A 27,096-nucleotide genomic window follows, 5' to 3' on the forward strand; every position below is an offset into this window, starting at 1 on the left:
CAGTGCTCCAGGTAAGAAGGGATATTTCCCCCTTAGTGTTCATTCAGTTTGGTTAAACAAGCAAGAACATTTCTAGACATCAATGGATTAAATCAATTTCTTCTGCTCTTCAAGAGCTAATTTTAAGTTCATTTTATCAGTTTTTGGAGCAGTAAAGATCTGGACATGAAAATGTCTCAATTCTAGAGAGACATGTTGCTTTCAAGCCATATCTGGAACTTATTTTTCTCCCTATTAAAACAATAACATTCCAGTGTTCACACAGGAAGACACATACAGGGAATGTGTTGGTTTCACACCCCACACAAGGGAAAATTTTAAAAAGTTAAAATTTATCCTTCAGAAGTTATTCTAAGAGGAATGGAAAAATTTTCCTAGAGAAACAATATTCTGAACCCACTTTTCTATATAAAGCATGTGAAACAAACCTTTGCCATCTTCCTCTGGGCTGCGTACCACGGCTCTGAGAGTGTGAAAATACCCACTCGTGTCTTTGTATCTGTAGTGCAGCCTCATGCAAGAGAACTTGGGTTTGCCAAAGAGAGTAGGCTCAGGCCCTGAGAAATAAACCACATTAGAAATCTTTAACCAAACAGTGAGAGAGATATTGCAAAGCCTGTACCTAAACTTGTGTCTTTTTAAGTATAGAAAGCTTCATGTTCTAAGTAGGTTAGACATTTGAAATGAAAGATTTTCACAATAACTAAACAATCCATTACTTAGAAAAAGCAACTGGGCTCTCTACATGTCTACTATAATCCAGCCTGATTACAGATCACCCTTTCAAATAGAAGAAAAAATTCTACACCCATTACACCCTGTGTTTTAGGGTATGCTCCTGTAAAGCTTCAAGGGAAAACTAATACACTGCTTTCATTTGCTAAAAATGTGTCAAGATTTAGACCAAGTACTTCAACTCTTCAATACACTACATCTTATCTAAATCATTAAACTTTTTTTTTTCTATAATGTTTCTAGATGTTTCAGCTATATTCTGTGTGTCAGGATGGATATCTGAAGCCCCAAATACAAGACAGACTTGCTGAAGCAGGTCCAGAGGAGAGCCATGAAATTGATCAGAGGGCTGGAACACCTCCTGCAAGGACAGACCGAGACAGTTGGAATTGTTCAGCCCAGAGAAAATAAGGTCCTGGGGAGATCTTATTGCAGCCTCCAAGTATCTGAAGGGGCTTACATGAAAGCTAGGAAGGGACTTTTTACAAGGGCTTGTAGTGACAGGACAAGGGGTAATGGCTTTAAACTGGAAGGGGGGAGATTTGGATTAGAAATTAGGAAGAAGTTCTTCACTATGAGGGTGGTGAGACACTGGAACAGGTTGCCTAAGGAGATTGTGGATGCTCCATCTCTGGATGTGTTCAAGACCAGGCTGGATGGAGCTCTGAGCAACCTGATCTAGTGTGCAGTAGCCCAGCCCATGGCAGTGGAGTTGGAACTAGATGATCTTTGAGGTCCTTTCCAACTCAAACTATCCTATGATTCTACCTCCACAATAAGCAAGTGAGAAAATTTTGCACTGAAGTCGTAACTTTCATTATGTCTGTGCAATTTCTACAGTAAGGAGATGATGAAATTCCTGTGCATTGTGTAATGAGGATCACTGTCTCTTGCAGAAGGGGCATGCACTGGGAGCAACAAAAATTTCCTTCCCATCTCTCCAACCATTTTCATCTGTAAAGTCAAAGACATAAAAAAGTTTTCTATTTTTCAGTGGAAAATGCTGGATGCAGCCTGTAGATATTACATCCTTTAGTCAAATAAGTTAAATCAGCACAAGGGACAGGACAGGAGGAAACAGCCTCCAGTTGCACCAAGGTAGGTTTTGACTGGATATTAGGAAAAAAAATTCTCCACCAAAAGGGTTATCAAGCACTGGAAGAGGCTGCCCAAGGAGGTGGGAATCAAGATTCCTGGAGGGATTTAGAAGACGTGTAAATGAGGTGCAGAGGTACATGGTTTAGTAGTAAATTGGGCACTGTTAGGTTAATAGTTGAACTCTGTCTTAAAGGTCTTTTCCAACTAAAACAGTTATATGATTCTGTAACAAGGTGATTTCACCACAGCGTGTTTCTTACCAGAACTTGAGAAAGAAGAGTTTTAAAAAGCTATGAAACAGATCCAAAGTACAATTCAGAACCAGCTGCTGTATTTGGATCAAAAAATAGTGCACTGAATGCACAAACCTGTGACTCACCACAGACTGATCAAATTGATACTGCCATTTGATAAATAATGAGATTTGAAAGAGTAAATTTCACAGCTGTACTAGTGATCAAAGTCTCCATTTCAAGCAGTAGCAAAAAGGACAGAACAGACTCGACTCTGGCATCTGTTATCAGCAAAAAAAGCACATTTCTAGCTATGGTGGACTGCACAGGATGCATGCAATACATTGAGGCTTGGTGTTGCAATGGAACTGGGGGATACTTTGCCAAGTGCTCACACTATTGTTAACAGCATTCAAGAAAATATAGCAACTATATTCTTACCTATTTCTATTTTTTCCAGAGCTTCAAGACCTAACCTTTGGTACTGATTCACCTTGTCAATCTCATCATCATAACTAGAAAAAAAGAAACAGAATTTAATGCTTCCTACTAGTCTGAAAAAGCTACTAGGAAAAAACTAGACATAGTAAGAGAAAGCAGTCACTTACTAGGCCACGTAGTATGCAGAGTTAGAAAGTAAAAGCAGAACATCCACATCCTTATGAGTGGCATCAATGAGACTAAGGGAAGAAGAATACGAGTGAGTGCAGGGAGGAAGGTTTTATTTGCATCACTGTTACCCCTCTCCAGTAAATTTTAAGGAGACTTTATCACAACTGAAGACATGTTACAAGAGGTTTCAATTTATGGTATGTCATGTTGTGAGATGCTGCTACCTGTTCACAGCCACTGAAAAACCAAGTCAGGTTAGACACTTCACAAGCCAAAATGTCATGTGTCATTAGACTTGCCACACAATAAATGCATCCACGTGAGCAACACTCTTAAACCTGAGCTACCCAATAGCTCAAACAGGCCAGCAACAGGTCCAAAAATAGAAAACCCACAAGCTATTAAAAATGCTAGCAGAGAAACAGCAAAGAATCTCAGGCTCAGTTAAGGTGACGAGCCTGTGGTTTGCACAGCTCCCATAACATCCTGCTTTGCTATTTTTAGATGCTGAAGTTTAACCTGCAGAACTAACCACTATGTTTCTTGTAGAAGTTGGTGAACTCTGAACTTGATAAGGAAACTTATCAGTGAAGCTAGTGTTTATGCTGACTACTTCTCAGGAAAAGAAATCAAGGCTTTTCCTACTACTGACTTAATGCTCAAGAATTTTTTTTCTGACCAGCTATGGCTTTGAAGTCAAGTTACACTTTCTCTGTTAAACAATAAGGAACAACAGCTCCTCAGGCAGCCCCTCCCAGAACAATAGGTGTTTAGAAGTTTTCTTCATGGCACCTATTACATTAACAGAGTACATGCATTTGCAGGTGGTGTCTCAAAGAACTAAACATGCACCATTTTTATGGCACTGTGGGAAAAGCACATTTAGAGGACATTTTCTTTTACATCTGTTCAACCTCTCCAAGGACTCTTGTCATTCTGCTCAACTGTCCAGCTGTATTCTGTTAACACAAGCTATCAAAAATCACTTAACATCAATAGTAATTAACAAAGATGTCATAGCTACAGCTGATCAGTTATGACTTCATTGAACAAACCTTGGATCACAGTCAATAAGTGCCCAACCTCCATGGAATTTTTCATCATCTGGTAAGAGCAGTTTCATGTAGCTCTGCAGCAGCTGGCTGATCAATTCCTGATGGCTCCTCAGGTTCTCTTTATGCAGGGCTTCGTGTTCCTTTTCTTTTGTAAAAATGGAGTAAAGATCTTCTGTCACAGGGATACCCTGCATCACATCTAAGCAAAACCCACAAAAGAACAAACAAGAAACCAACAGTTAGAAGTGAGATAGATCAATAGTCTGTTGATTACTTCTGTAAATTCCTCCTAGACATTTCATATTTGAATATACTCTTGAGAAATGGCCAGTTCAAAATTCTAGTCAGAAAGAAACTAAAAACTCAATAGGTATAACAATTTCTCTCAGTGAAAAGCAAAAGTTAACTCACTATTTTAAGAAACAGTTGCTACATAAATTTAACTTTATAAGACAGCGGTTACAAGACAGTTAATGCTAAAACCAAGTCAAGAACAAATTCTACAGTGGGTTACACTGAACATAGTTACTTCAACTTGAGTGTTGTTTAACCTCCAAATGGAGAATGACTGTTCCACATGTCCTCTACACAGACATGAAAATTATATGGAAAGTGCTTTTCAGCTTCAGAAAAAAAATCAGTTAGAAAGATAAAGCCAAGATGATCCTAGTTTTCTAGATCAGCATAGTTGAAATGGTGTTCTTACCTATGACTGCTTGCCTATAAGCATCCCTGAAACGATTCAAGTAGTATCTGTTTGCAGAATTAACTCCATCCTTCATTACCCCTGCCAGCTTCCTCTCACCAGTCCTTGTGAAGTCACCCTGTTACACAGAACATGCCAATCATGCATATATGCAACTCTGCAGTAGCAGTCTCAGTCTCTAAAGCTCTGGCATTCTGAAATTCAGAACTGAATAGACAGCTCAGAAATTATGTTCAAGGAAGTATTTTAAGTAGAAGCTGAAAACACTGTTTCAAAGAGCATCTTCAAGATTGTTGGGCTTTTGACATCCTTATGACTAAGTCCTCATGGAAAACAATCTGGACACATATGCCAGCTAATAATAAAGCAGAACTTTCAAAACATATGTCACTAATGTGCTTGAATACTTTTTTAAGTCCCTTGTTTTTTGGCCTTTAATGTAAAGGAGCACTACTGGACCAATGGAGAAGATGGGAGCTTACTGAAAAATTTTCATTTTCTCTGCTTCCACTACCAAAACAAGACAAGCAAAGCATACTAAAAGAAAAATAGTACATATCCTTAAGCTCAGAAACCAAAGACTTTCTAGGCCACAAAAGTCTTAGAACTTGAATAAGACACCAGTTTTGGTAGTTATACTTCATTAGAGGATTCTATTTTCAGAGACACTCTAAACATTGGCACAGAGCAGTTCTAAAAGCCACACCAACTACTATGGAGAACATCAAGTATTTCCACTTCCAAATTAAAAGAAATATCACAAGTAAACTGAAAATAAATTTAATCCAAAAACCTCACTGGGGAGTGGAGAAATCTTCAAGCAAAACAGCTGAAAATTTAGATCTACAAATTGAGGTCTGTGCTTCAGATTTGAAGTAATCACAATGAAGAGAAGTGTGTCAAGCTGTTAGGTTTTGGTTTATTAAGATTCATGTAATAGACTAATCAAAGTTCAGTAGAGATTTAGAAAGATAATTAAGCATTAGGCATTTCCACTGTAATGGATTTTCTGATGCCAAATAGCAGGAATACTAAAAATTGCTCCACCAGTGACTATACACACAGCAAGCAGCTCAAATTCTGACTTTCCAAAGCAGCAGGAGTGAGCAGTAAGGAGTTTCACGCCTGGTTTCTGATCTGGGTAGACAGATTGCACTGCAACTAATTAAGAAAAGTCTTTAGAAAATGTAACTAATTAGTATCACCCTACTACCCACATATCCTGACTTTCAGTCCTTCAGAGTATTTTTAAGTATTTAACTGCTTGCTTCAAAGCACTATAACCATGCTTCTATTTAAATAGAAGTAATGCTTAATATACATCTTCATCTCTTCACCCAGCTACACTTTGTATCTAGATGTGAAGCTAACAGAACAAAGTTCAGGCAGAGGCAGCACTGCCACAGGCCACTCAAGTCCTCTCCAATTTACACCAAGTGTGATACCAAATATTTTTCTGTTGAAAGACCTCATCTCTCTTCAAGATGAAAGCACAGAGACTATTTGGCTAACTTTGTTACAAATACAAGAGCTCCCTGTTGGGCATAAAGCCTGTAGCATCACCTACAGCTCACCATCAGGACAGGTGGCACTCCTCAGCCATTACCTTCAAGGCTGCTGTGCCAGCATACTGCCGGCTGATGGCATCTCCGTTGTTTGCCCATATGATCTGGTAGATTCTGTTGCATTTTACTGGCAAAGGCTGTTCTGGTGGCATCACACCCAGTTTCTTGAGCTGGAATTTGACACACAGTAATGTAAGGTTCAAGACTTAAAAAAAGAACACGTTCAACATGAAAGCTTGATAAAAACAGGAATGCTTGCCAGGCATTTAGTTGTGAAATTTTGTATCATCTGAAAAATGCACCCATGCTGCTTATTAGACAGATTAGTTTTTGAATTTCACATCACTGGATGCAGCAGTAGCACATTAATTGTGTGTAGGAGTCAATCTTAAAATAAGCTCAAGCATATAGGAAGCCTTTCTATAGAGAACTATCAAAAGAACAGAAACTTTAACATGGATAAAACTATTTCTATTGCAATGGCATTTGTGGTCTCAAAGGTCTGAAAATAAAGAAATTATGTATTTCCAGTTACAAGAAAAGGCACACCAGATTAATAATCTTTAAAGCAAATGTAGCAGCTCCATCTTCAAACTTATTCCTTCCCCAAAGAAAACTTGAAAACAATTTCATATTTTGTTTATTATTAATTCTTGTGAATTTTGGACAGTTACTGTTTAATGCTGACACTGACAGCAAGATAAGCACTGCTTGTTCTGAAGAACAAGATAAGTTTTCCCAAGATAAGTCATGAGTACAATACAAACTTTAGTCTTTCTACACACACTCAATTGGTAAAGCAGCACATATGTAACTGCAATGCAGTTATTAAATGATAGGCCAACTGCAGGGATAACCTGGGCTAATGTCATAAGCAAGCCTCAATTTATAGCCAATAAAAAAATGCTCAAGCACTCTTAGCAAGTGAGATGAAAACTCATTCAAGTCTGTTCATTGACTTTGAAATCCCTCTCAAATTTGCAATTGAGAGAAAACAAGTCCTCTGGTTCCAGAAAGTGCAAAGGTAAGGTGCCTGTCATTCTCAGCCTTCCACTTTGTCAGTCACCTTCCAATGCCTAGGCCATTTCTGTTATAAACTGGTTCTGAAGTATTTCAGCTACAATACAAGAACAATGTAGCACATCACAAGCTAATACCACAGCAATGATCACTGAAGTCCCCACTGAAGTCCCCACCATGACAGTCTATGTAACTCTTGATTTGAAAAGATAGTGTTTGAACTTGGAGTCAAAACACACAGAAAATCTATTCTACAGCAACAACTGCAGCATTGCTGCTCCCACCCCTCCTCCCCAACACTCCATGTCAGGAGTTCATAAAAGCAAATGACAAACAGGAACTGCCAGAGAATGGTTAGAGACATTCATGTTCCATCCTAATGAAGGACACACTTCATCCTTTATCCTTCACTCTAAGCCTAGTCAGGTTCATTCATTTGGGACCAGGCTGTAACCAAGGCTTCCAAGGTTCAGTTACAGTACTATGAAGTTTTCCCAAGAGAAGACAACTGCCACTGAGCTTCCATATCCAAAAGCAAATGTGGGCAGGGCAGCAAGGACAAAGACTAAAGGAAGGACTGTCTGCTTGGAAATGCCCTCTCTATACAGAGAGAACTACTCCAGAGCATGGTAGGTCAGAGCCACCTGGGATATTTACATCCAGAATTAATTATTCCTCTACACCCAGAGGAGACAACTAATCTCTATATCAGCTGAACCACAGTATCTCACTTCAAAGCAGCTCAAATACCATCCAATTTCTAGTTAGACTTTAGTCCTTTAACATCTGATTTGGGGGAAGTTTGTTTTTCAAAATTCATATTACTGTACAACTTTAAAATGACTTAATCAAAACAAGAGAATCCTTTCCAAGATGCAGACAGACTCATCTCTGAAGGAGAAGACTAGACATCACTGTTTTAGAATATTTCCAAGTTATTTTAGTTGTACATATTACTTGCAGCTTCCTAGCTCTCCCAATAGTTTGTAAAAACTTTTCAGTAGAGTTTGATTTAGTATTTTTTTCAAACACACAGATTCCCCTGTGAATAGCAATTAAGTTCTGAGGCACTCAGTACTTAAGAAGCACAGTAATGGTACATGCCTGCTGTTCCATGACCACTCTTGCAATAGCAGCCTGCACAACATTGGTACGATCCAGACAGTCCATGCAGTTAACTCGAAAGATTCCTTCCTGCTTACAGATCACACCAGCTTGGTCAACCCTTCCAACAGAAAAACAAAAGCACACTGAGACTCAAACTCCAGTGGGATTATCAGCTTTTACAAACAGCTGACAATTTTACACATGGAGTACACTCCATGTACGTAGGGTACATAGTTACACTCATCACCCCAGCCACACCCCACTCAGAGTTACTCGTTCCCACCTACCCTCCTCTGTCTAGGCTAGATATCCAACATACATCCAGTTGAGGCCATAAACTTGATATGTAATCAGATGTTAAGTTCAATTCATGCACATATAATAAAAGCTTTGAAAAGAAAAGGCATTTAGTTTCAAAAATAATGCCAACAATAATGACAGCAACATCTCACAAAATACATTGAACAATATACAGCAATTGGTAACAAGTGTAGCTGTAGTCTTCAATCAAAATGCATGAACTTTAATCAACACCAACTAAAGGTCAAACATGCCAACTGCTGTCAATGGCAACACTGGCATTCTAGGGTTTGGGGGTCAAATCAAGTGTATGACAAAAGTAAGGCCTCTGAATATGCAGGTGTTTTTTTTTCCTAAAACTGTTTCATACTGGTCTAAAAACAGTTAAGTACCTACCAGCACCACTTCATGTCAAGAATAATATCATGAATGGCATCAGTCAGTGTTTGGACATTTTCAAACTTCATTCCTCGGCTAAAACACAGAAGTTCACAGAAGTTAGTTTGAACTATAAGTAAAAAAAAAAAATCACTGCTCATTATTTAATATTATTTGTAATTCATACAAAGATTGTGTTTGGACTAAGCGGGAGAGAGACAATCTCCTGACAAACTTCAAACAACAGCTAATATTCAGGACTATTTTAAAGTACAGTTCAATATCTAAACCCAGACAGATCTCTGGTTTCTCAAGAATTTACATTCTTGAACACTGCTTCGATAAGGAAGAACAAGTGTTCAGGCATGTGCAACATTCTGTTCTCATTTTAGCAACAGTCTCAGCAAAAGTAACCACTACACATTTGAAAATTGGATGGCCTGCTCTGCTTTACTAGTGTTTCTACAGAAAAACATATCATATCCACTCCTCCCTCACCCCACTGGAGGTTTTTCCAGTATTGTTCTCTACTCAGTCATGCTCACAGTGCAAAAACAAACAGTCCTGATCACTACAGCAGTTCTTGGGAGAACAGCAAGTCAACAAAACTGACAACTCCTTTAGAAAAAAAAGTATCAAATCAATTCAGGATGTCAACAGCCCTACAGAAAACTCAAAAGCTATTACTATTTTGAGGAGCTTTTTCCTTTTCCCTCCCCCTCTCTGGTAGTATCTACTAATGACATACTTAGTAATGCTTTCCCAGGCCAGATACAATCTCTAGATTACATTAGGAAATGAAATAAAGCTGTTTTTTAGCCGGTGTATTTCTCCACAAATGCAGCCTGCTTGAAGGAAGCAAGAGAAATGTACTCCTGTGTGACAGCTCACATGCTTGGCCTTGTGAACACTGCACATGCCAACAACAAAGTGGAGTCCTGATAGAGGACAACTATTTATACTGATCCTGAGAGAACTCATCCCATGTTTAAAGAAACAAGCCAGAGGAACACAAGAGTGGCTTTACAGTAAAGAATTAAGAGAAAAAGTACTAGAGCAACAAAGCCATATGGTTTGAAAAGCAGGTCAGGCAGAGCTTTACATTCAGGGCATGTTTAAGGAAACTCTCTTGCTTAAAAGGCAATTTCTAAGCTTTGCCTAACTGTTCTATGATTGTGACAAATAACCGCATATTGAACAGTGACCACATTTAACAGGTCAGGGACACAACATCAAACAGCAGTTCTTGGTTAGTTTAACTTGAGCTTCTACAGTGCTTTAGTTTGCAAAACATTCTTAAAAGAAATTTAAAAGAAAAGTGTTTCATGTAAAAGCAGAAATAGTAATGGCTTTTCTCCTCCTTCCTACTCTTATACCAATAAAAAAAGATGCAAAGTGACATTTTTAAAAGGTTCCTTACCAGTGCTCATGGAAATCAAATGAAACATAAGTCAGATTTGAATTGTTGTAGAGAAGAACTTGTTTAAGGTAAGCATCTCCAATAATCTTCTCTCTGCCTGTCTGATCCACCAAATTAATAATAACCTGTTCAAAAGTTTAATTCATTAATGCTTGTCATCTGCTACACAACTTGCTTAGACATATACTTAAAAAAAATAGCTCAAGAGTTAAATGATTTGGAGGTAAACCTGCTGAAGTTACAGTCTTTGCTAGATTTTACTCAAGACCAATAAACTCCAACAGTTACCTGCCTACCTAATTTTAATACAGAGAAGCTCTGAATTCATTGGACACAGAAATGGGGCCTACACATGTCTGTAAGTTATTGGGTTTTTTGGAGTTTACTTACCAGGAGACTTGAGAAACTTAGTAATTAACTATTTACATACCATCTTTCCAATTGTCAATAAGCTCCTAAAAAACCACTATTCATACAACCTAAAGAAAAACAAACTAAAAACTATCTAATGAAAAAACAGAGGATCAAAAGTTGACTCCTTTAACATGTAGCACTCACCTGCTTTTTGTAATTTTTCAGCTGTTCTTCAAAATGTGCACGGAAACAGGACACAGTTTCATTTTCACCTACAAGGCAGAGTAGTGTTAGAGAAACAGCCTGTTCAGCAGCAAGATCTGTTTGAAGTATTAAATGTATAATCTAAAAAGCTGTGTGCTGGTTTTGGCTGGGAAAATGTTCACTTCCTTCATGGTGGCTAGTACAGGGCTATATTTGGATAGCTTCATTCAGAATAGACACAACATAGCACATTGCACAGAATTACTTTTAAAAATCTTTGCTCAACTTCAACATTTTTATTCTATTACTACAGTACACAAGAAATACCACTTTTTAAATTTTGCTTTATTTCTGCTTTTTGTGCAGAGTAGATTGAGCTTTTAATAAGCTTATTTAGTCCTTCCACAGATGTACCACTTACCCACACAAACATCTCTTCCAAAAGAGGAGTGCTTATATTTATTTTGCATTTTTTGAAGAAGCAAACTGAAGTACAAGAAACATTTGCAAATTGCCAAGGGGAATATGCAGAACAGGGGATAACACTCAAGTGTTATCCAGTTTTCCTAGAGCACAAAACTACTTGTAACTAAGACTAAAAACACTGTCCAGTTGATTTAATCCAAGTATCTGATTACTCCATGTCTCAATTCCTACCCATAAGTCTATCAAATTAAATGCAATTTCTCAATATTTTTTAAAATTAATCCTATCAGGAAAAAAGAGATGAACATAAAGGAACTGCTCAGCTCTATAAACAGATGTCACAGCACAAGCTTCCAGTTGCAACTAACCAAGTGTTGCCTCCAAATATCTAAAGAAGGTGATAGATGTTTTGATTTCTCTCAATTTATGAATTTACTTAAATTTCCATTATTTGGCAACAAGTCTTCCCTCTCCAGTAATGTCCAGGTTATTTGGTTTAAAAAACACAAGAAATACCAATCTGTTAATGAACCTTTATTAGGTTTGTCACAATATGGCTTGCCAACTTAAAATTACATGCTTTGCTCAAGTTCCTAAGCAAGCCTGAAGGCCCATTTTACTAGACCTTACCCAAGACACTGGAAAAAAAAAAAAAAAAACCAATGCTTTAACTCTCCAATATCACAAGCCCCCTCAAAGAGCAGATTTTTTTTTCAGTCCTAAAAGCAATCTTCAATAGCAGAAGACCAGATCTACTAATGCTAGAGGAGAATGTGAATCCAACACACAAGTTGGACTTGCAGAAGTACAGACTTGTGATCTAGGACACTTGTCAATCCAATGGCAGTCTGGTTATACAGGATCATTAACACAGTAACTAACTTCTGCAAAAGTTTCTCCTTTACAATGCTAAACCTAGAGAAGATTCTGTTGATCTCTACTTTTTAAGAAAGTTCAGGCCTAGTTCATACAAGCATCCAGACTTGCCATAGTTTCATCAATATTTTTACATTTTTGGGGTTTTGCATTATCTTTGAGTGGAAAAGGAAGCAGTTCAGATCTGACAAAGCCCACTAGATAGTACTTAACTTCAAAGACGACAAAAGCACACTACAAACCTTAGGTATGTTAAATATGTTTTCCCAGATTGAAATAGCAGTTCTCAAAGCAGAAAGAACTTCAGCATAGGTTAACTTTGTGGACAAAGATATTTGTAAGACATCAATGTCTAAACAAGTTCTGAGGGAAGAAAGCTAAATTGTCTCCCTTCCCAAGCCAGAAAACACAACACTTAAAACTAGACAAAACAGGTACTTCATTAAATATTGAAATTCAAGACCTGTTGGACCTTAGGTACATTAAATATCTGTTTTCCCAGATTGAAATAGCAGTTCTCAAAGCAGAAAGAACTTCAGCATAGGTTAACTTTGTGGACAAAGATATTTGTAAGACATCAATGTCTAAACAAGTTCTGAGGGAAGAAAGCTAAATTGTCTCCTTTCCCAAGCCAGAAAACACTGTAACACTTAAAACTAGACAAAACAGGTACTTCATTAAATATTGAAATTCAAGACCTGTTGGAATTTAATTGTCTCCCTTCCCAAGCCAGAAAACACAACACTTAAAACTAGACAAAACAGGTACTTCATTAAATATTGAAATTCAAGACCTGTTGGAATTTACAAAGGACAGGAAATTGGAGCTCTGGAGACTTGCAATTAGAGTAGGAGTTAATTGGAGTCAAGTCATTACTGTTATTCCTCACTTCTACTAAATGCCACTGAAAGACTATTGGTACAGCAACACTCCAATGAACCTGGTTTTAAGGGAACTCTGATCTTCAGATATCCCACTCAAATACTTACTCTTGTCCAGTCGGGGCCGTGGGTTGTATCTATATCCAACTTGGCTCCAGAACACGGGCACAGAGCCCCTTGTTTGTATAAATGAGAGAGTATGGTTATGAACATGAATCAGTTGCTCTGTCTCAACATAGTTTGCCACGTTTCCATTTTTATCAACCCCTCTTCGCTTATACCGCATTCCTAGGAGCAAGGAGAATGAGCATTCACACTTCAGGATCAGTCTCAAGCATTAATAACTTTGTTTACCTTTGACAGTGGTAACACAAGAAGATAGTTCTAGCCAAAATCAGTGATCAATGGTTAAGAGTCACTCCTACCCTAGTCTAATTCCCAAAAGCTACACTGACTCTATGGAAGAAGTTTTCTTTACTGCTATACCAGCTCTGGACAGTACATTGAGGGGGCAAGACACTCACTACTGGCACTATAAAGTCTGCTCCACCCTAAAGGATGCCTTACTTCCTGTGCTGCCAAGCTCAGCACAAAGTTTTACTTATTGCCCTTTATTTTCCAGGAACACAAAGGCCACTTTCACTGATAGATGCTGCACTTCTGAGCAGTGCCACAAGCAGCCCAAGATTTGCATGTTCCACAAAACAGACTTCCACCCCTTGATTTAACCTGTGTAACTAATTCTGCAGATTAATAACAGATATTGCTCTTCTGACAGATCATTCAACAGAGCAGGTAAGTGCTTCCATGTGGAGGTTTGCATATCCTCTCCTCACAGCAGAGTACACTACTAGCTCTGAAAGGATGTGGGTGGTAGCAAGGGATGGAAAAGGACTAAGTAAAAAGGGCTGCGAAAGGAAGTGAAAGGGATGTAAATCCCTGGGACTTTTATAGGGTCAGAAAATGTCAAAGCAGTATAATATTACAGCTTTTAATCAGGCAGGGGCTTTTAGACTAAATTAGCAGGAACTCTTTACATACATCCTGCCACCAGCTCTTACAGCAAAATCCCAACCAAACCGTGGCACAAGAATCTTCAGCTCCCTTATTTTTGGTATCTGTTTTTGCAGACACTAGGGTCTTACTGTTAAGAACAGCTGTCTCCCATTATTTCATTATATCTTTCCTTAAGGTTTTGGGGATGCTGATAATTTAGTGAAGGTTTTTTGGTTTGTTGGTTTGCTTTGTTTTTTAAAATCAAAAAGTTACCTGACCAAATTGCTGTATTTAATAAAGTAGTTTCTTATGCTCTCAAATCAGTGTTTCCTCTTATTTTTTTTTGGGGGGTTGGGTTTTTTTTTAGCTACAGTATTTTCTGAAATTAAACCACCAAACTCATAGCTAAATTATGAATTATAAAGTGAGATAATCACACAATCCTATAATTATTCTTGAAAACATTACATCGATTTACAGAAACAAACTTTGTTTCAAGGTAGAAAGTTCTACACAGGTTATGATCTGCACCAGCAATCAGATGAGCATAGGAATCATTAATACTATGAGGGAGCCAATAACAATTTTGCCCTCTGCAATTCAGTTTCTGTAAAACAATTTAGTATAATACAGCATACTGCCAACTAGATACTACCCTGAAACCTTTAGGTATTTACTTTGAATTGTTCTGACAAATAATTTTCCTAGGAACTGAATGAAATTCATTAAGGTGAGCTGTAGTACAAATGTCAGTCCCCTATGGGGGTAAATTCACCAGTTTGGTGGGTTTTTTCCTTGTTTTCTTTGGTATGTTAAGGACCTGACTGTAGGAAAGGAGCTGGACATGGTGGGGAATATCATAAAAACCTGAGAGACTGAAAAGGCTTAAGAGTTGAACAGGACCTACTAAAGTATCAAGTGATTCAATCTTTCTGTGCTCCTAGGGACTGGGAATAGTTTGTTTACCATGCTACTACAAGACAAATAAGGTGCAAGACCAAGGCATGGTTCGTATTTCACACTTTGGCCCTACACAAACACCTGCTGGGATGCAGGTGTGCATATACACCCACCCCCCTTTCCCAGGCTATTCAGCTGCTGTCAAAGCCTACAAAGGAAGATCTTACAAAAAAAAAAACCAAAAAATTTAACTCCTCCCCAAGCCTACTGAAATCTATCAAGACAGAGCTGCACACAAGGTTCCAGTCAAGGTGTTCCTTGCCAAGATGGAACTTTGTCTCAGAACTGTGACCTCCAAAGATGTATTCAGTGCTCAAGAGGAGACTAGCAAAGCTCACTTACTAACAGCTCTAAGTAACAGCTGTGTGGTGCTGTATGCACTACAGCCTTTTCTTTGCCTCCTACAAGCAGGAGAGGCTGTAGTACATACCTTGACAAGAGCTGAACATCTCCTGAACAACACAGCACTCTTTCAAGTTTTATCTTCTGCATCCCTCTCCAGTGCTCAGGAACAATCCCAATACCTTGAACTATGTTTGCCTACCAGCTCTGTGCCGACTCCGGCGTGAAATAAGTGCCACCAGAAATGTTGGATGAATGTCATCTACACAAGTTGATTCCTGAGGAGGAGTTTCAGGACTGCTCTTATCATCATCAGAAGATTCACTATAGTTTACTACAAGTTCTTCAATTTGCACAAATCCTTGTATGATGGGTATAATCCAGAAGTCCACTTCAGCATTCTGAAGGTTACAAAAAACATTTACATTCCTATTGGTTCTACATTGCCTACAATTATTTCTGCCATTCCTTATGTTTATAAGCAGTTACTTCACATGCTTTTCATATTTTAAGAAATTTTTCCCATATCTTTGTTAGTTCTGTAAGAGGTACCAGCATTTCTCCTCATTAGTCACAGAGCTTTTAAATCAGGAGGAAGAAAGCAACCTAAGGTTTTTCTGTGGAGATGAAGCAAGCTAAAACAAGGCAAGGCCAAAAGCCCTCCACTCCTTCCAGTTATTTAGGGACAGAAGAAAATCCTACAATATTTAAAAGCTTCTTTCCCTGTTTTCCCAAAGGGAGTTTCCAATACAATGTTACATTTGATGTTTAAGCACATTAGAAGTTCAAAGTAGTGACTTCTCACATCAAAGCCAAGGATAGTCCATTCAGATACAGTAGGAAATACAGGTCATTTATTTTCTAGCTTCTGCTTTAAGCTAGTTTTTGCAACCTGTATGTCCACACACAGTATATTACATTTATATAGGTAGGTAGATAAAAATTTAAAAATGTAATGTTTGCCTTTTTGCAGCAAAACGTATTAGAATAAGCTTTATATGGGACAACTTAGTACCCAAGCCAGCTGGTTCAGGGCTCTGCACACAAGTGCTTTGTCATACTATAACCTCAATTTCTTAAACAGAACTGAGATCCAACTTCCCAATTCAAAGTTATCCATTTAAATATTGTAACATGAAAAATGCAGCTAGCTATACTCCTGCATTATACACAGGTTTTCACAGAGCATCTAGGTCCACTCTACTCTGACTCCATAACGATTACAGGATGTAAAACTATTAGAGATGTGGGGCATAATATGTCTGCTGTCATCTCTAAAAGAACCTAAGACTTGACCTAAACTGGCATACAGTAGTTAGTAACTCACTCCTTTATCTACAAGGTTAATTTAAAATGAAGTGAGATCACATATGGAAGAAAAGTGTGTCTGTGTTTCTTTACATGCTCACTAGGGAGGAAAATACTTCGTCTACTCTGAATAGCTGTTCAGAATAACTTGTTCTACTCTTGTTACATTAATCACCTACTCTGCTCAAGGAGAAAAACAGTATTCTTCCATTAGGAAGACAAAAAATCTTGTCTCAAGACAACTTTGGCATTTAGAGTTTCTTTTCTGGCTCCTCCTCCTTATCAAGTTCAGCTCTGCACAGGCATAATCCATTTCACAGATTAATACATCCTAAGTTTGCTTTCAGATATTAGCACAAACTTATCACACCAAGTTATTCTGTACTGCTTTATCATAATGAAACTAACTTCAGTTAAGGTTCATTCATTAGCAATGACCACAGGCTAACTAGAAGGCTGCTGCAAGGCTGGCAGGGGGAAGAGGTTAATGCCAACTGCTCAGCTTCAGAAGGCATAGCCCTGACCCTGACCTGTCTGCCAAGCAGGTTTTTAAGTAAACATCTGAGGCCTTAAGTAAACATTTCAACTAAAACTAAAGACTGGTTCTCATAATGTGTGTTATTGTTAGAAGTAAGACTCACATCAATGCTGATGAGATCTTCAATCATGTGCTTGTTCCAAAAGAATCTGTCATCAACCTGTTTGAAACAAAAAGGTCAATTTTTTTGCAGTATTTTAACTGAAGTCTGGCAATATCTTTAGTAAAGACACTGGGTGTTATTCACTGCAACTGTACATACAAGTCTAGTGTTCACTGCATTCAACTATAACAGCTCAGCTCAAGACTTGCTGCTGGAGACTCGCTTTGTTTGCTTGCACTGAAGCTGGTTACAGGGCAAGAGCTTCAGCTGCTGTAGGTTCTACCAGCAGAGAATCTGACCAGCTAAGTTTGGACCACACAAATGACTGCACAGCACATCTCCCAAAAGGTGAAACACCAACCCACACAACTTACCTTTCGCCACAGCGCTAAGTTGGTTTTCTCACACACGCTCTGCCTCTGCACAGAGTTTGTTAGGTCATAGGTCAGGCTGTAGTAAAAGGAGTCTGAATCCATGAACATTTTGAACAACTCCTCCAACAATCTCTTCTCCAGCTTCTCTTTCTCTTTGCTTTCTTTAATCTGGAAGAGAAGTAATGGCTTTCTTATGTCCCTTTGATGGAAAAAGACACCCCAAAATTTGTTAAATGCGGTTTCTAACCAGGTTGTTAAAAACTGTTTCTAACATTTTCCCATTGAGGAGCAAGATCTCAGAATTCCTAGCAGAGAGAAACATGAGGGACAGCGACTTCAAAAATATGCTACTCCTTTTAGCATTAAGAGCATTCAAAGCAGGCAGATTCTGAAACTTTTGGAGCTTACATTCCAGTAGCACATTTCAATCTAAGGAGTTGAAGAATGTTGTATCTACCATGCTAAGTTTAATACATACTGTTTGGACACTCTAATTCAATAAAAAAATTGTATTAAAAGCATTTTGGTAGAAATGTATGGTGTTCTCAGATGAACTGTGCACTAAATTTTGTCCCTAATTCTATACTGTAAGAGATGTTTATGCAGAGCAATTTCTAGAAGTTTAGAATCACACTAGAAATTGGTCCTAGTACAAAGACACTATTCCTAATTGTCAATTATATAATTAAAAATGGAAAAACCATAGGAGAGCCATAGTTACATAATCACAAATTAAAGTGAACTTCAAGACAGTACTTGCACATTCTGCAGTTTTTCACTAGTTCTCTTCTTAGATCTTATATCTCCATTTGATCACCCAACACAACCTTCAAGTTACCAACTAAACAAAAAACCACATAACACAAGAAAAGAGTAGAACACTACCTTCTTTTTATTTGGAGCAGACACATTTGATTTAATTTGAGTAAGAGTCTTCAGCAGAAATTTTGTGTCGTCTGGGGACTGCGTAATCTTCTCTGGCTTGTTTATCCCAAAATGGTGCTTTTTACAAAGCTAAATAACAATATTGAAGAAAATATTTAAATGCTCTTTTAAAAGTTTAAGGAAATTTTAACTGAAGTCTACAAAAGCAAGGCTGAAATGTCCACACACCTAGGAGACATTCTGAAATACAAGGGAAACATGCAGGTTTCTATCTATAGCATAATCCTCCCTCTTTTTTGTAAAAGGCATTTTCTCCAGTGATTGTGAGAATATCTGTCCCAATTTGACATGACTTGAGTACTCAGACCCACCTCAACTTCCTGCCCAAATTAGAGTGTAAATTAGCATTACTCACTTCTATTGCTTTTCCTTTATCCATTCTCTTTTGGAAAAAAAATCTGCAACATTTAAAGTAAGGGTTTCCCTTGAGGCCAAGTTACATTAACATTCCAGAACAGGATGGAAGCAAGAACATCCATTAAAAAAAAAAAATATATATATATGGTATACACACTCTCTCCTGAATTAGAGGTCAAAGATATGACAACTTCTTCCTCAAAAAAACACACTTGAAGGTCTAACTCTAAGATATTCAGGGATAACCTCAGGAGTAAGAGTTGAAATACTTGCAAGAGGGCACTGCAAACCTGAGCTCTTGTACAGGTTTCTAGGCACAGAAGGACCAAGCAGATGTATGTTCTTGCCTACACAACCATGAACAGGAAGGTACTATATTTAGGCTTCATGTTATGTTCATGGAAGGATTCTCATGCTCTTATCCAGGCACTATAGACCACTACAAGCTACCCTGACCCCCATCCTCATCCACACCCAACACAGTCAAAAAAAAAAAAGCCCAAAGCTAGAATTCTTCTCACAACAGTTCACTAACCACAGCAATCATCATCTTGGATTACTAGGGTTTACCATCCTAGTCATTAAGAGGTAATCACGAGTAGGTTTGGGTTTTGGGGGGGTTTGTAGTTTTTGCTAATGAAAAAAATTAAGGTTCCTGTTCTAGTCTACAGCTTTGTCCCTTTAGAACTGAATCAACTGGAATGATCTGTTCTCAAACTGTCTGATGCTCAATTGCACTAACAAAACTTAGTTCTTGTGTGGTGTTTAAGAGTCATAAAATATGGGTATAATTTTATTGTACCTTCCCTCCCTGGCAGAACTTGTGATTTCTATCTAAAAAATAAAAACTTTTAATCAAACAAAAACTATTTAAAAGGCACAAAACATTCAATATATCTGCATAATCTAGGAAAGAATGATAAGAGGCATGTGCTTAAGTACTATTTTTCATTTAAATTTCACTGAAGTCTGAATTCATTGAAGACAGTCATACCTCTAATTCCAGGTCCTGAGGCTCTGTTTCAGAAAGGGGAATCACTGCAATCTTAGTTATCTTGCAGACCTCATGGTCTCCTGGAAGTTTGCCAATCAATGCCTTCTGACGAATTAGAAGTAGCCACCATGGCAAATCTGGAAAGATATTTGTAGATGTTTTGATTTGTCTGTCATGCACTTACTCTGATTAGTCCAGCAGAAGTTTCTCTGCAGTGTAAAACCCCTGCCAGGAACCATTTGACTGAAAGACTCCAGTGAATTACGATTTCCCATTGCTATCTTTTGTTATTATGCATTGGAATAAAAAACCTAATCATGCTAAAAGCAAATATTTATTCAGCCTCTAGTAGAATAAGGAAATTAACTGTTTCAAGACTCACTCATTACAGGTCAAGTTAAGCCTGCTTCATCCATAGCAATTAGGCAATCTCTTGGATTATGCACATTCCTACAATGGCACTAATTGCAGTACAATTATAAATTAGCTGGAGCTCAGGCACCACACTAAGTTTTCCCCTTTGTACCTTCTGTGGAGCATAAACCAGCAAACCAGACAGACACATGTAACATCTGATTATGGGATTCACAAGTGAAGAAATCTGGTGAGCAAACATGGGCTGCATCATAAAGCAGCTCATGTTTAAAGCTTCACAACATCATTCCTGAAGTATATGCATTTAAGTGGTGTAAATATTAATGAGCCAGATAATTAAGATATTCATAGCAAGTGCATTCCATACACACATTCAACCTACAACATTTGTAATTAAGCTTGAACACTTTAAAGAGACAGGGAAATAGATCAAACATTCCCACTGCCTGGACATTAGCTTCCTGTATTTTAATCCCTCAGTCAGATCAGTAGCTTGCTAGTACACTGGGCTTTTGAGTCAAAAGTGAAAGTTCTGTTAATAGAGATGGAAAGACAGGAAGCCTTAGAGGCACACCTATACACTCACTGTTGCTCCTGAGTGAGAAGTAAGCAACTGAGTTGAACTGAAGAGGTCATGCCCAGACACTAAAATATGCTTCCATATTTGTGACAAGAGGTTGTCTCATGTATTATACCTTTGAATACAATACACAGCCTTTGAAATAAAAAATTTAAAGGCTTTATAGCAGATACAAGGTCTGTTTTCCTTGCTCAAGTTCTGAACAGTAGTTTATCCTCTGAGTGGTTAAGAAAAACCCAGCAAGATAATGAGTTTAAAGTCACCAAACACTCAATTTTTCTCCTTTCCCAGATTTTTCCAATATCCTCTCAGCATAGAATTAAAGCTCTATCAAACTTATGAACAACTTTCCAATAACTACAATTAAAAAAAAACACTTTGAACACTTCAACCCAAACCTGACAAGTTATACATAAGCACAAGTGTCTTCTGCTTAAAGAAAAGGAATGATCATTGTAAGTAGACTACCATGCATTATGACACTCCTTTCCTTCATCTGATTCTATATTACTATCTTTAGGAAAATATATCCTTATGTTAGGTAATAAAAAAAACCTTTAGAATGACAGATTCTCATGATCACAAGTGTGCTGTGAAAACCAGAGGCTGCCCCTCAGAAAGGGAGGAAGGGAAGTGAAGAAAGACATGCACCACTTGTTTAATCTACATGATCCCCTAAAGGAGTCCTGCACTGCTTTGGATTCACATTCTATAGGATCAGCTACAAGTCAGGTCAGAGAGGTCTCAGCAGCTATGAGAGTAAAGTGGAAATAAGAAAAGGGAAGCTGAACAAAACAGGACATATTCTATGCAACAATGAGATCAGAGATAAGGTAAGAAAATAACTCTAAAAAAGGAAAACTGAAATGCTCCCAAAACTACCAGTAACCTGTGAGGTCCACTGCCTCATCTAAAATGAAGGTCTGCCATTTTCTGTACAAACAAGAGTCTCTGGAAAGCCAGGGCTATCCAGGCTTAACAAGAGTTGTAGAACAGGGCATCCAGATAGTCCTGTTGGGGAGTCCCATCATCTCATCTATTCCCATCTACAGAAGGTTTGCCACAACTTACTCCTAAGAGATCACCAGCATGTATCAACAAACCAGACACTCTTAATAAAGGATAACATTTGGAGCTCCAGTGAAATAATTATTCTACTGGGGAAAAAAAGCATAACAAAGGCATTTCTAAGCAGATACACCCTAGTGAAACTGGAAAAGAAAAAATCTCTGGCTGCTCTTCCATTTAGCTTATTAACCAAACCTAGCAGCAGTAAAAAAAAAAAATCTCAAAAGCTTAATACAGCCAAGTGAGCTCTGTATCCCTTTATCATTTTTAAAAATGCACTCAGTCATCTTGATGCACATTTCAAAACCTTATTTGTATTGCAACCAGAGCCACAGAACACTGCAAGGAAACAGGAATTCCACAGCAGATGAAAAGAAAATAGTCAGGAAGTAATTAAGCAGATAAAGTATGCCCTAAAGTAAGAGCTTCAACAATAGCCATATTATGGCATAACCTAATTGCCAGCAGTATCTAAATAACTGAATCCCTAAATAGGGTATGTGCTTCTGCAGTTAAAAAAAAAAAAACAGTAGTTCCGTAGAATAGCTTTTAAAAAATAAATTAGTTATTGCCTGCTCAGTGTGGGAGGTATGGTGTGTACAGAGCACTACAGCTCTGTGTCATTCCTGAAAAGGGCATGTTTTAAAGCATCTCTTCAGATCCAACATTCATTTTTAGTGTTTTATGAACTATGGCAGAGCAGATGGCAACAACTAATGTAAAGTACTATACCTGCAGTAAGCTATTACCTCCATTCCTCACCAAAACAGGAATTTAGCTCCTTGTTGCTTCACTGTCAGCACACTACTCTTTATTTCCCCTAACACTTCCCCATCAAGCATTTAGTTTCCCCAACTCCTGTCACAGAAACTTCAAGCTGTGCCTAAGTTCACTATAAAAGTTACTTTTTGCAAGTATTTTGATTTTAACAAAGAAATTCCATGCTACAATTCTTTTTTTTTGTTATTTAAAATATTTCTGCTTTGTTATTCAAGTTGACTGAAGATAGAAATGGCAGCAGTTAGATCTCATTGAAGGCATTTGAGATGCTGAACCACTCAGTGTTTCTATGAAGATTCAGAGGCATGCTAACAAAAAAAAAAGCTTTCCTTTCCTGGGGACAGGGAAGGAAGAACTCCACTCCCCTTCTGTTTACTTAGTCTATGGAGCCTTGCCCAGTGTTTGATTTGAATCTTAACTAACCAGCACTGGAAGAGCACACCAAACTGATACATGTACAGACATTCAACTATAGGAGCATGCTTCGCCAAGAATTAGGAACCTGTGTGGTAGCAATGAGTAAATTCAGTGGAAGCTGCTGGAACTTAAGAAATTCTGCTTTGGTTATAGTTAAATATACAATATTAGCTCTGAGCATATTGTAGCACCACAGCATTTGATCAGCTTGCTAAGTAGTCTCTGATCAAAACTGATGCAATTTCAGGCTACAGTTACCATCTTAGTGGATTAAAAATCTACTTTTTATTCTCATAAACATAACAGTCCCTTTCCAGATCTGTACTGGGGCTTCAATGAAAGGAAATTGAGTAGCTAAACTTATATTTTGTATATATACACACTAACTGGACCATGACATGAAATTAATATTCTATGAAAGAGACACTGTTTCTACAAGAGATGTGCTTGCTTCTATATGGGAAGATCACACAGACAATTTTAATTGTAGATCTGTACCAAGAAAATGTGTAATGTTCTGTTTCAGTAACTTATCCCCATAACATCTCTTAAAATCCTCTTCTTTCTATTCTCATTCTTACTCCATGTTTTCTTACAAATCATTTCAGGACAGGCCAGAAAGAGGTGAGACAATATTCTTGCATTCTGATATTCTGTTGGGTTTTTGTTCTTTAAGGGTTTTTTCCTTCCTCCAGGAAAAAAAAAAAAACACACCACACATTTTAATGTTTAAGAAACCAGTTTTGTGGAAGAATCAAATGATGCTAAGTAGACTTCATCTCCAATGCGAGTGTGCAGGTCTATCCAGACTTACAGCTGACCCTCTCATGGCAAGAACTCTTTAAAGAATTTTAAAAAATAAACCATGTAATATTGGATAGCTGCTTTCTGTGAGACTGCTTCCACGCCACAGCAGCTTTCCTACAAATTCGTCTGTGCCAGGCCAGCAATAAAACCAGCAAGACTAAAAGCAAATGAAATCCCATCCCTAGCTCCAGCAATTTGGCAAAGGTATTTCAATGCTAAATTAGGGACAGCCCAAGACTGACTAAAGGGACATTTCAAGGTCATCCTAGGACTACTCCAGAATTCTTACTTTTAGCAAATTTTTCAAGAACATCTGTGACCAAGATATTAAAGTGCATATAGTCTCACTGACAGCTTTAAAGGTCACTGGTAGCAACTTCAATACTTAAGAAGGCAAGTAAGTTTTCCAGTATTAGTCAGCATGTGCTAAGCATTTTTAAAAACACACCAGTTCTTCCCAACAACAGTTAATAACAAGGAACTGAGCAGAAAAAGCCCATACAGGGCTCTTGTTAGTCTAAAGAGCTTCAAATTAAGTTTTCTGACCCTTATAGTCTGGGGGCAGGGGCAAAGAAATCAGAGCAACAAGTCCTCCTGATGCAGGTCAGAAAAGCATTTCCCTCAGCTTCCACAGCACAGTACTCTTACTAAGTCTGGACATAATGGTCCAGCAATATTAAATATTTATACCATTTCAGCTGCTAAAGTTTCCAGGTGACAAAGATTGATACAAGAATAATAAAGACAGGTTACAGTTACAGAGTGCTAGGGGATTCAGCTAGAGGATTACACAGAACTACACTTGCATATAATCAAGTGAGAGAGTTCATTGACAATAACAGGTCAGAGATCCACATAGGACATAACAGCCCTCCCATTTTGACAGCAGCCCAATGGAGGGCACATCAGCAGCTGTCAGCAGGCTCATGGGAGCAGCAGTTCTCAGGAGAGTAAGAATAAAGAGTTGAGGAATGTATCTTCATACATTTAAAGGTATAAAATGTCTATTTACAGGACAGTTGCACCACTAAATATCAGAATATCAACAAGGATAGTCTATGAAGAGTTTGTGCTGGTGTCATCTGAAAAAGGCAGAAAGGAAACAAAATGCTTCCACTGGCCTAAGCAGTAACAGAATGCAAAAGCCTAATTGATTCTACAGGACATGTGGAAAGAAGACCAGATACCAGGCCTATTACCTGAAAATCTTAATCTACTTGACAACAGCAAGCTGGCACCTGTTGAAGTGTCACATGCTGGGACAAGTTTCAGCTCAGCTTTCATAAGCAGAGGAAGTGCCTCACAATAAGCACACAAGGACATTTGGTTGCTATAACCTACTAGACATTCCAGAAGGCATTTGAAAAGGTCTCCCCCTTCAAAGGCTTTTATACCAGACTCCCTAGAGAGAGGGCAGAAGGTCTTTGTGTACCTAAGTGCTTTAGGTTGGTTGTTTTTTGTTTCCTTTTTTTTTTTTAGAAAGATACACACAAAAACACATGCTAAAAAGTCATTGAGCATTCTCCCACAGCAGAAAGGTCATTACTGGAGTTAAGCCATCATTCATCATGAACAGCACATGCTGAACAGCACAGACAACCTGGATGAGAAGAGAAAGTGAGATGGCAGAGTCTGAAGCACTTCATATCATCATATCTGAGAAAGGATCACTGAATAGAACTGCAGAATGAGCACAGAAAAATATCTGGTGAAATTTGAGGGAGATGGAGCGATGCAATTGTAAAGAGGAGGTGATTGTGAACTTCATGCAGAGATGGGCTCTGAACTAGTACTCTGAGAAACAAGTTAGTCTCAGAAAGGGGTTTCAGTAACTACAGAGCCATTTTCCAGAACCAGATCTGTCACACTCATGCATGGTGCACCCATCCCTGTTTTCCTTCTTCCCCTATTCCTAGTAGGCCACCCCAGACTCCTCAGTTTCTATTCAATGGACCACAAACATCTGATCCATTTCAGCACTTAATCCCTCCTGCTCTCCTGGAACACAATTGAAACTTTACCTGTATTGATCATATTGCCAGGCACTACTTTAAATGCAGGGTCTAAGCAGTCACAGAAAGAACAAGACACAGCAAGTGAGGCAGAGTTGATGGCTAGCTTTCCTACCTGTCAGCAAGCAGATATTCAGAGCTCTAGTGGCAGAAGAGTCTTTCCAGAAAAAGCTAGTATATATCAAAATATTTATTATGGTTACAGGAATTTGCAGCTGACTAAAGCTAAAAGAGCACTGACCTTATTTTACAGAAAAAGTTACTAGAATCAATTAGAAACAGGCTTAACATTAAATCACAAGGCATTCTCACTTGCTTTCATTTTACAGTTATGTCCTATATTTAAGAAGTGTTCCTTTTACTTTCAAATAGACATCTACTAAAATTATTCTTCAAGGTTTCATACAGAATTGAGAATTCAAGGCTTATAATTTTGTGAAAACTCCCATTATTAATTTTTGCACTCTACCACAGGAGACAAAAAGCTGCTTGAAAGGATTATTCTAAATGCACAAAATTCTTGCACATCTCCCATGTGGCCTCAGAGCTTCAACCAGAAATTTCTACTCTGTGAACAGTTTTCCGTTTTCACAGGACAGTGACAAATCTAAACATACACACTGGAAAGTAGAGGGGATTTGCATCCACAGCTATAACCATCACTTTGACAAATTGACAGAGCTGGGGAGTACTCCTCTGTTGCAAAGAACACTATGAAATTCCATTTGAGCTACACAGTAGTATTTGTAGTTATCACTGACTTTAAAAAAGTGAATTAACAGTTTGAAAAAAAAACACACAAAACCAACCACATACCTGTATGAAGCTGAACTTTACCAATGACTCCCTCTACTAGGCCCAGACAAATGGGATTCCAAGCCAAAAGAAGATCAGTGGCTGCAAAAAAGAACAAAGCTCTTAGTTTGTTTTGCTTTTTAGGTAAGCTTATCAAGACAATTAATCCTGTGATGGTCATTCTCTCCACTTTCCCCACCTTAGAGGGCAGAAAATATACAGCAATTCCTGTTGCAAGAATAAGATCCATATGCTGTACAATTTTTGCTAGTTATCAAGTAGCTTTAACCAAATTACTACGATTCAAATTCAAAGCCCTCCACCTCAGCTATTTCAAAAAACCATACGTAGTTGTTTAGGGTTACAGGAATTCAG

At 38.1% G+C, this 27,096-nt stretch overlaps 1 protein-coding gene across 1 annotated transcript; it reads right to left on the bottom strand.

Annotated features, from left to right (window-relative positions):
* Positions 1 to 428: 428 nt before the first annotated feature.
* On the bottom strand, positions 429 to 26,821 carry LOC103779928 (phosphatidylinositide phosphatase SAC2; the record flags this gene model as incomplete). Its single annotated transcript, XM_008947572.1, has 17 exons — positions 26,743 to 26,821; positions 19,888 to 20,024; positions 18,477 to 18,605; positions 17,592 to 17,759; positions 17,218 to 17,274; positions 15,471 to 15,669; positions 13,079 to 13,258; positions 10,788 to 10,855; positions 10,230 to 10,354; positions 8,828 to 8,905; positions 8,129 to 8,249; positions 6,046 to 6,174; positions 4,440 to 4,557; positions 3,734 to 3,932; positions 2,675 to 2,746; positions 2,508 to 2,581; positions 429 to 557 (listed from the first exon to the last, which is right to left on the bottom strand). Coding segments are annotated over exons 4-17 (1,657 nt in total), but the record flags the coding sequence as incomplete, so codon positions are not given.
* Positions 26,822 to 27,096: the final 275 nt, after the last annotated feature.

The sequence above is a fragment of the Merops nubicus genome, unplaced genomic scaffold, assembly GCF_000691845.1.
Source record: "Merops nubicus isolate BGI_N331 unplaced genomic scaffold, ASM69184v1 scaffold4769, whole genome shotgun sequence".
In the NCBI taxonomy this organism is placed as follows: Eukaryota; Metazoa; Chordata; class Aves; order Coraciiformes; family Meropidae; genus Merops; species Merops nubicus.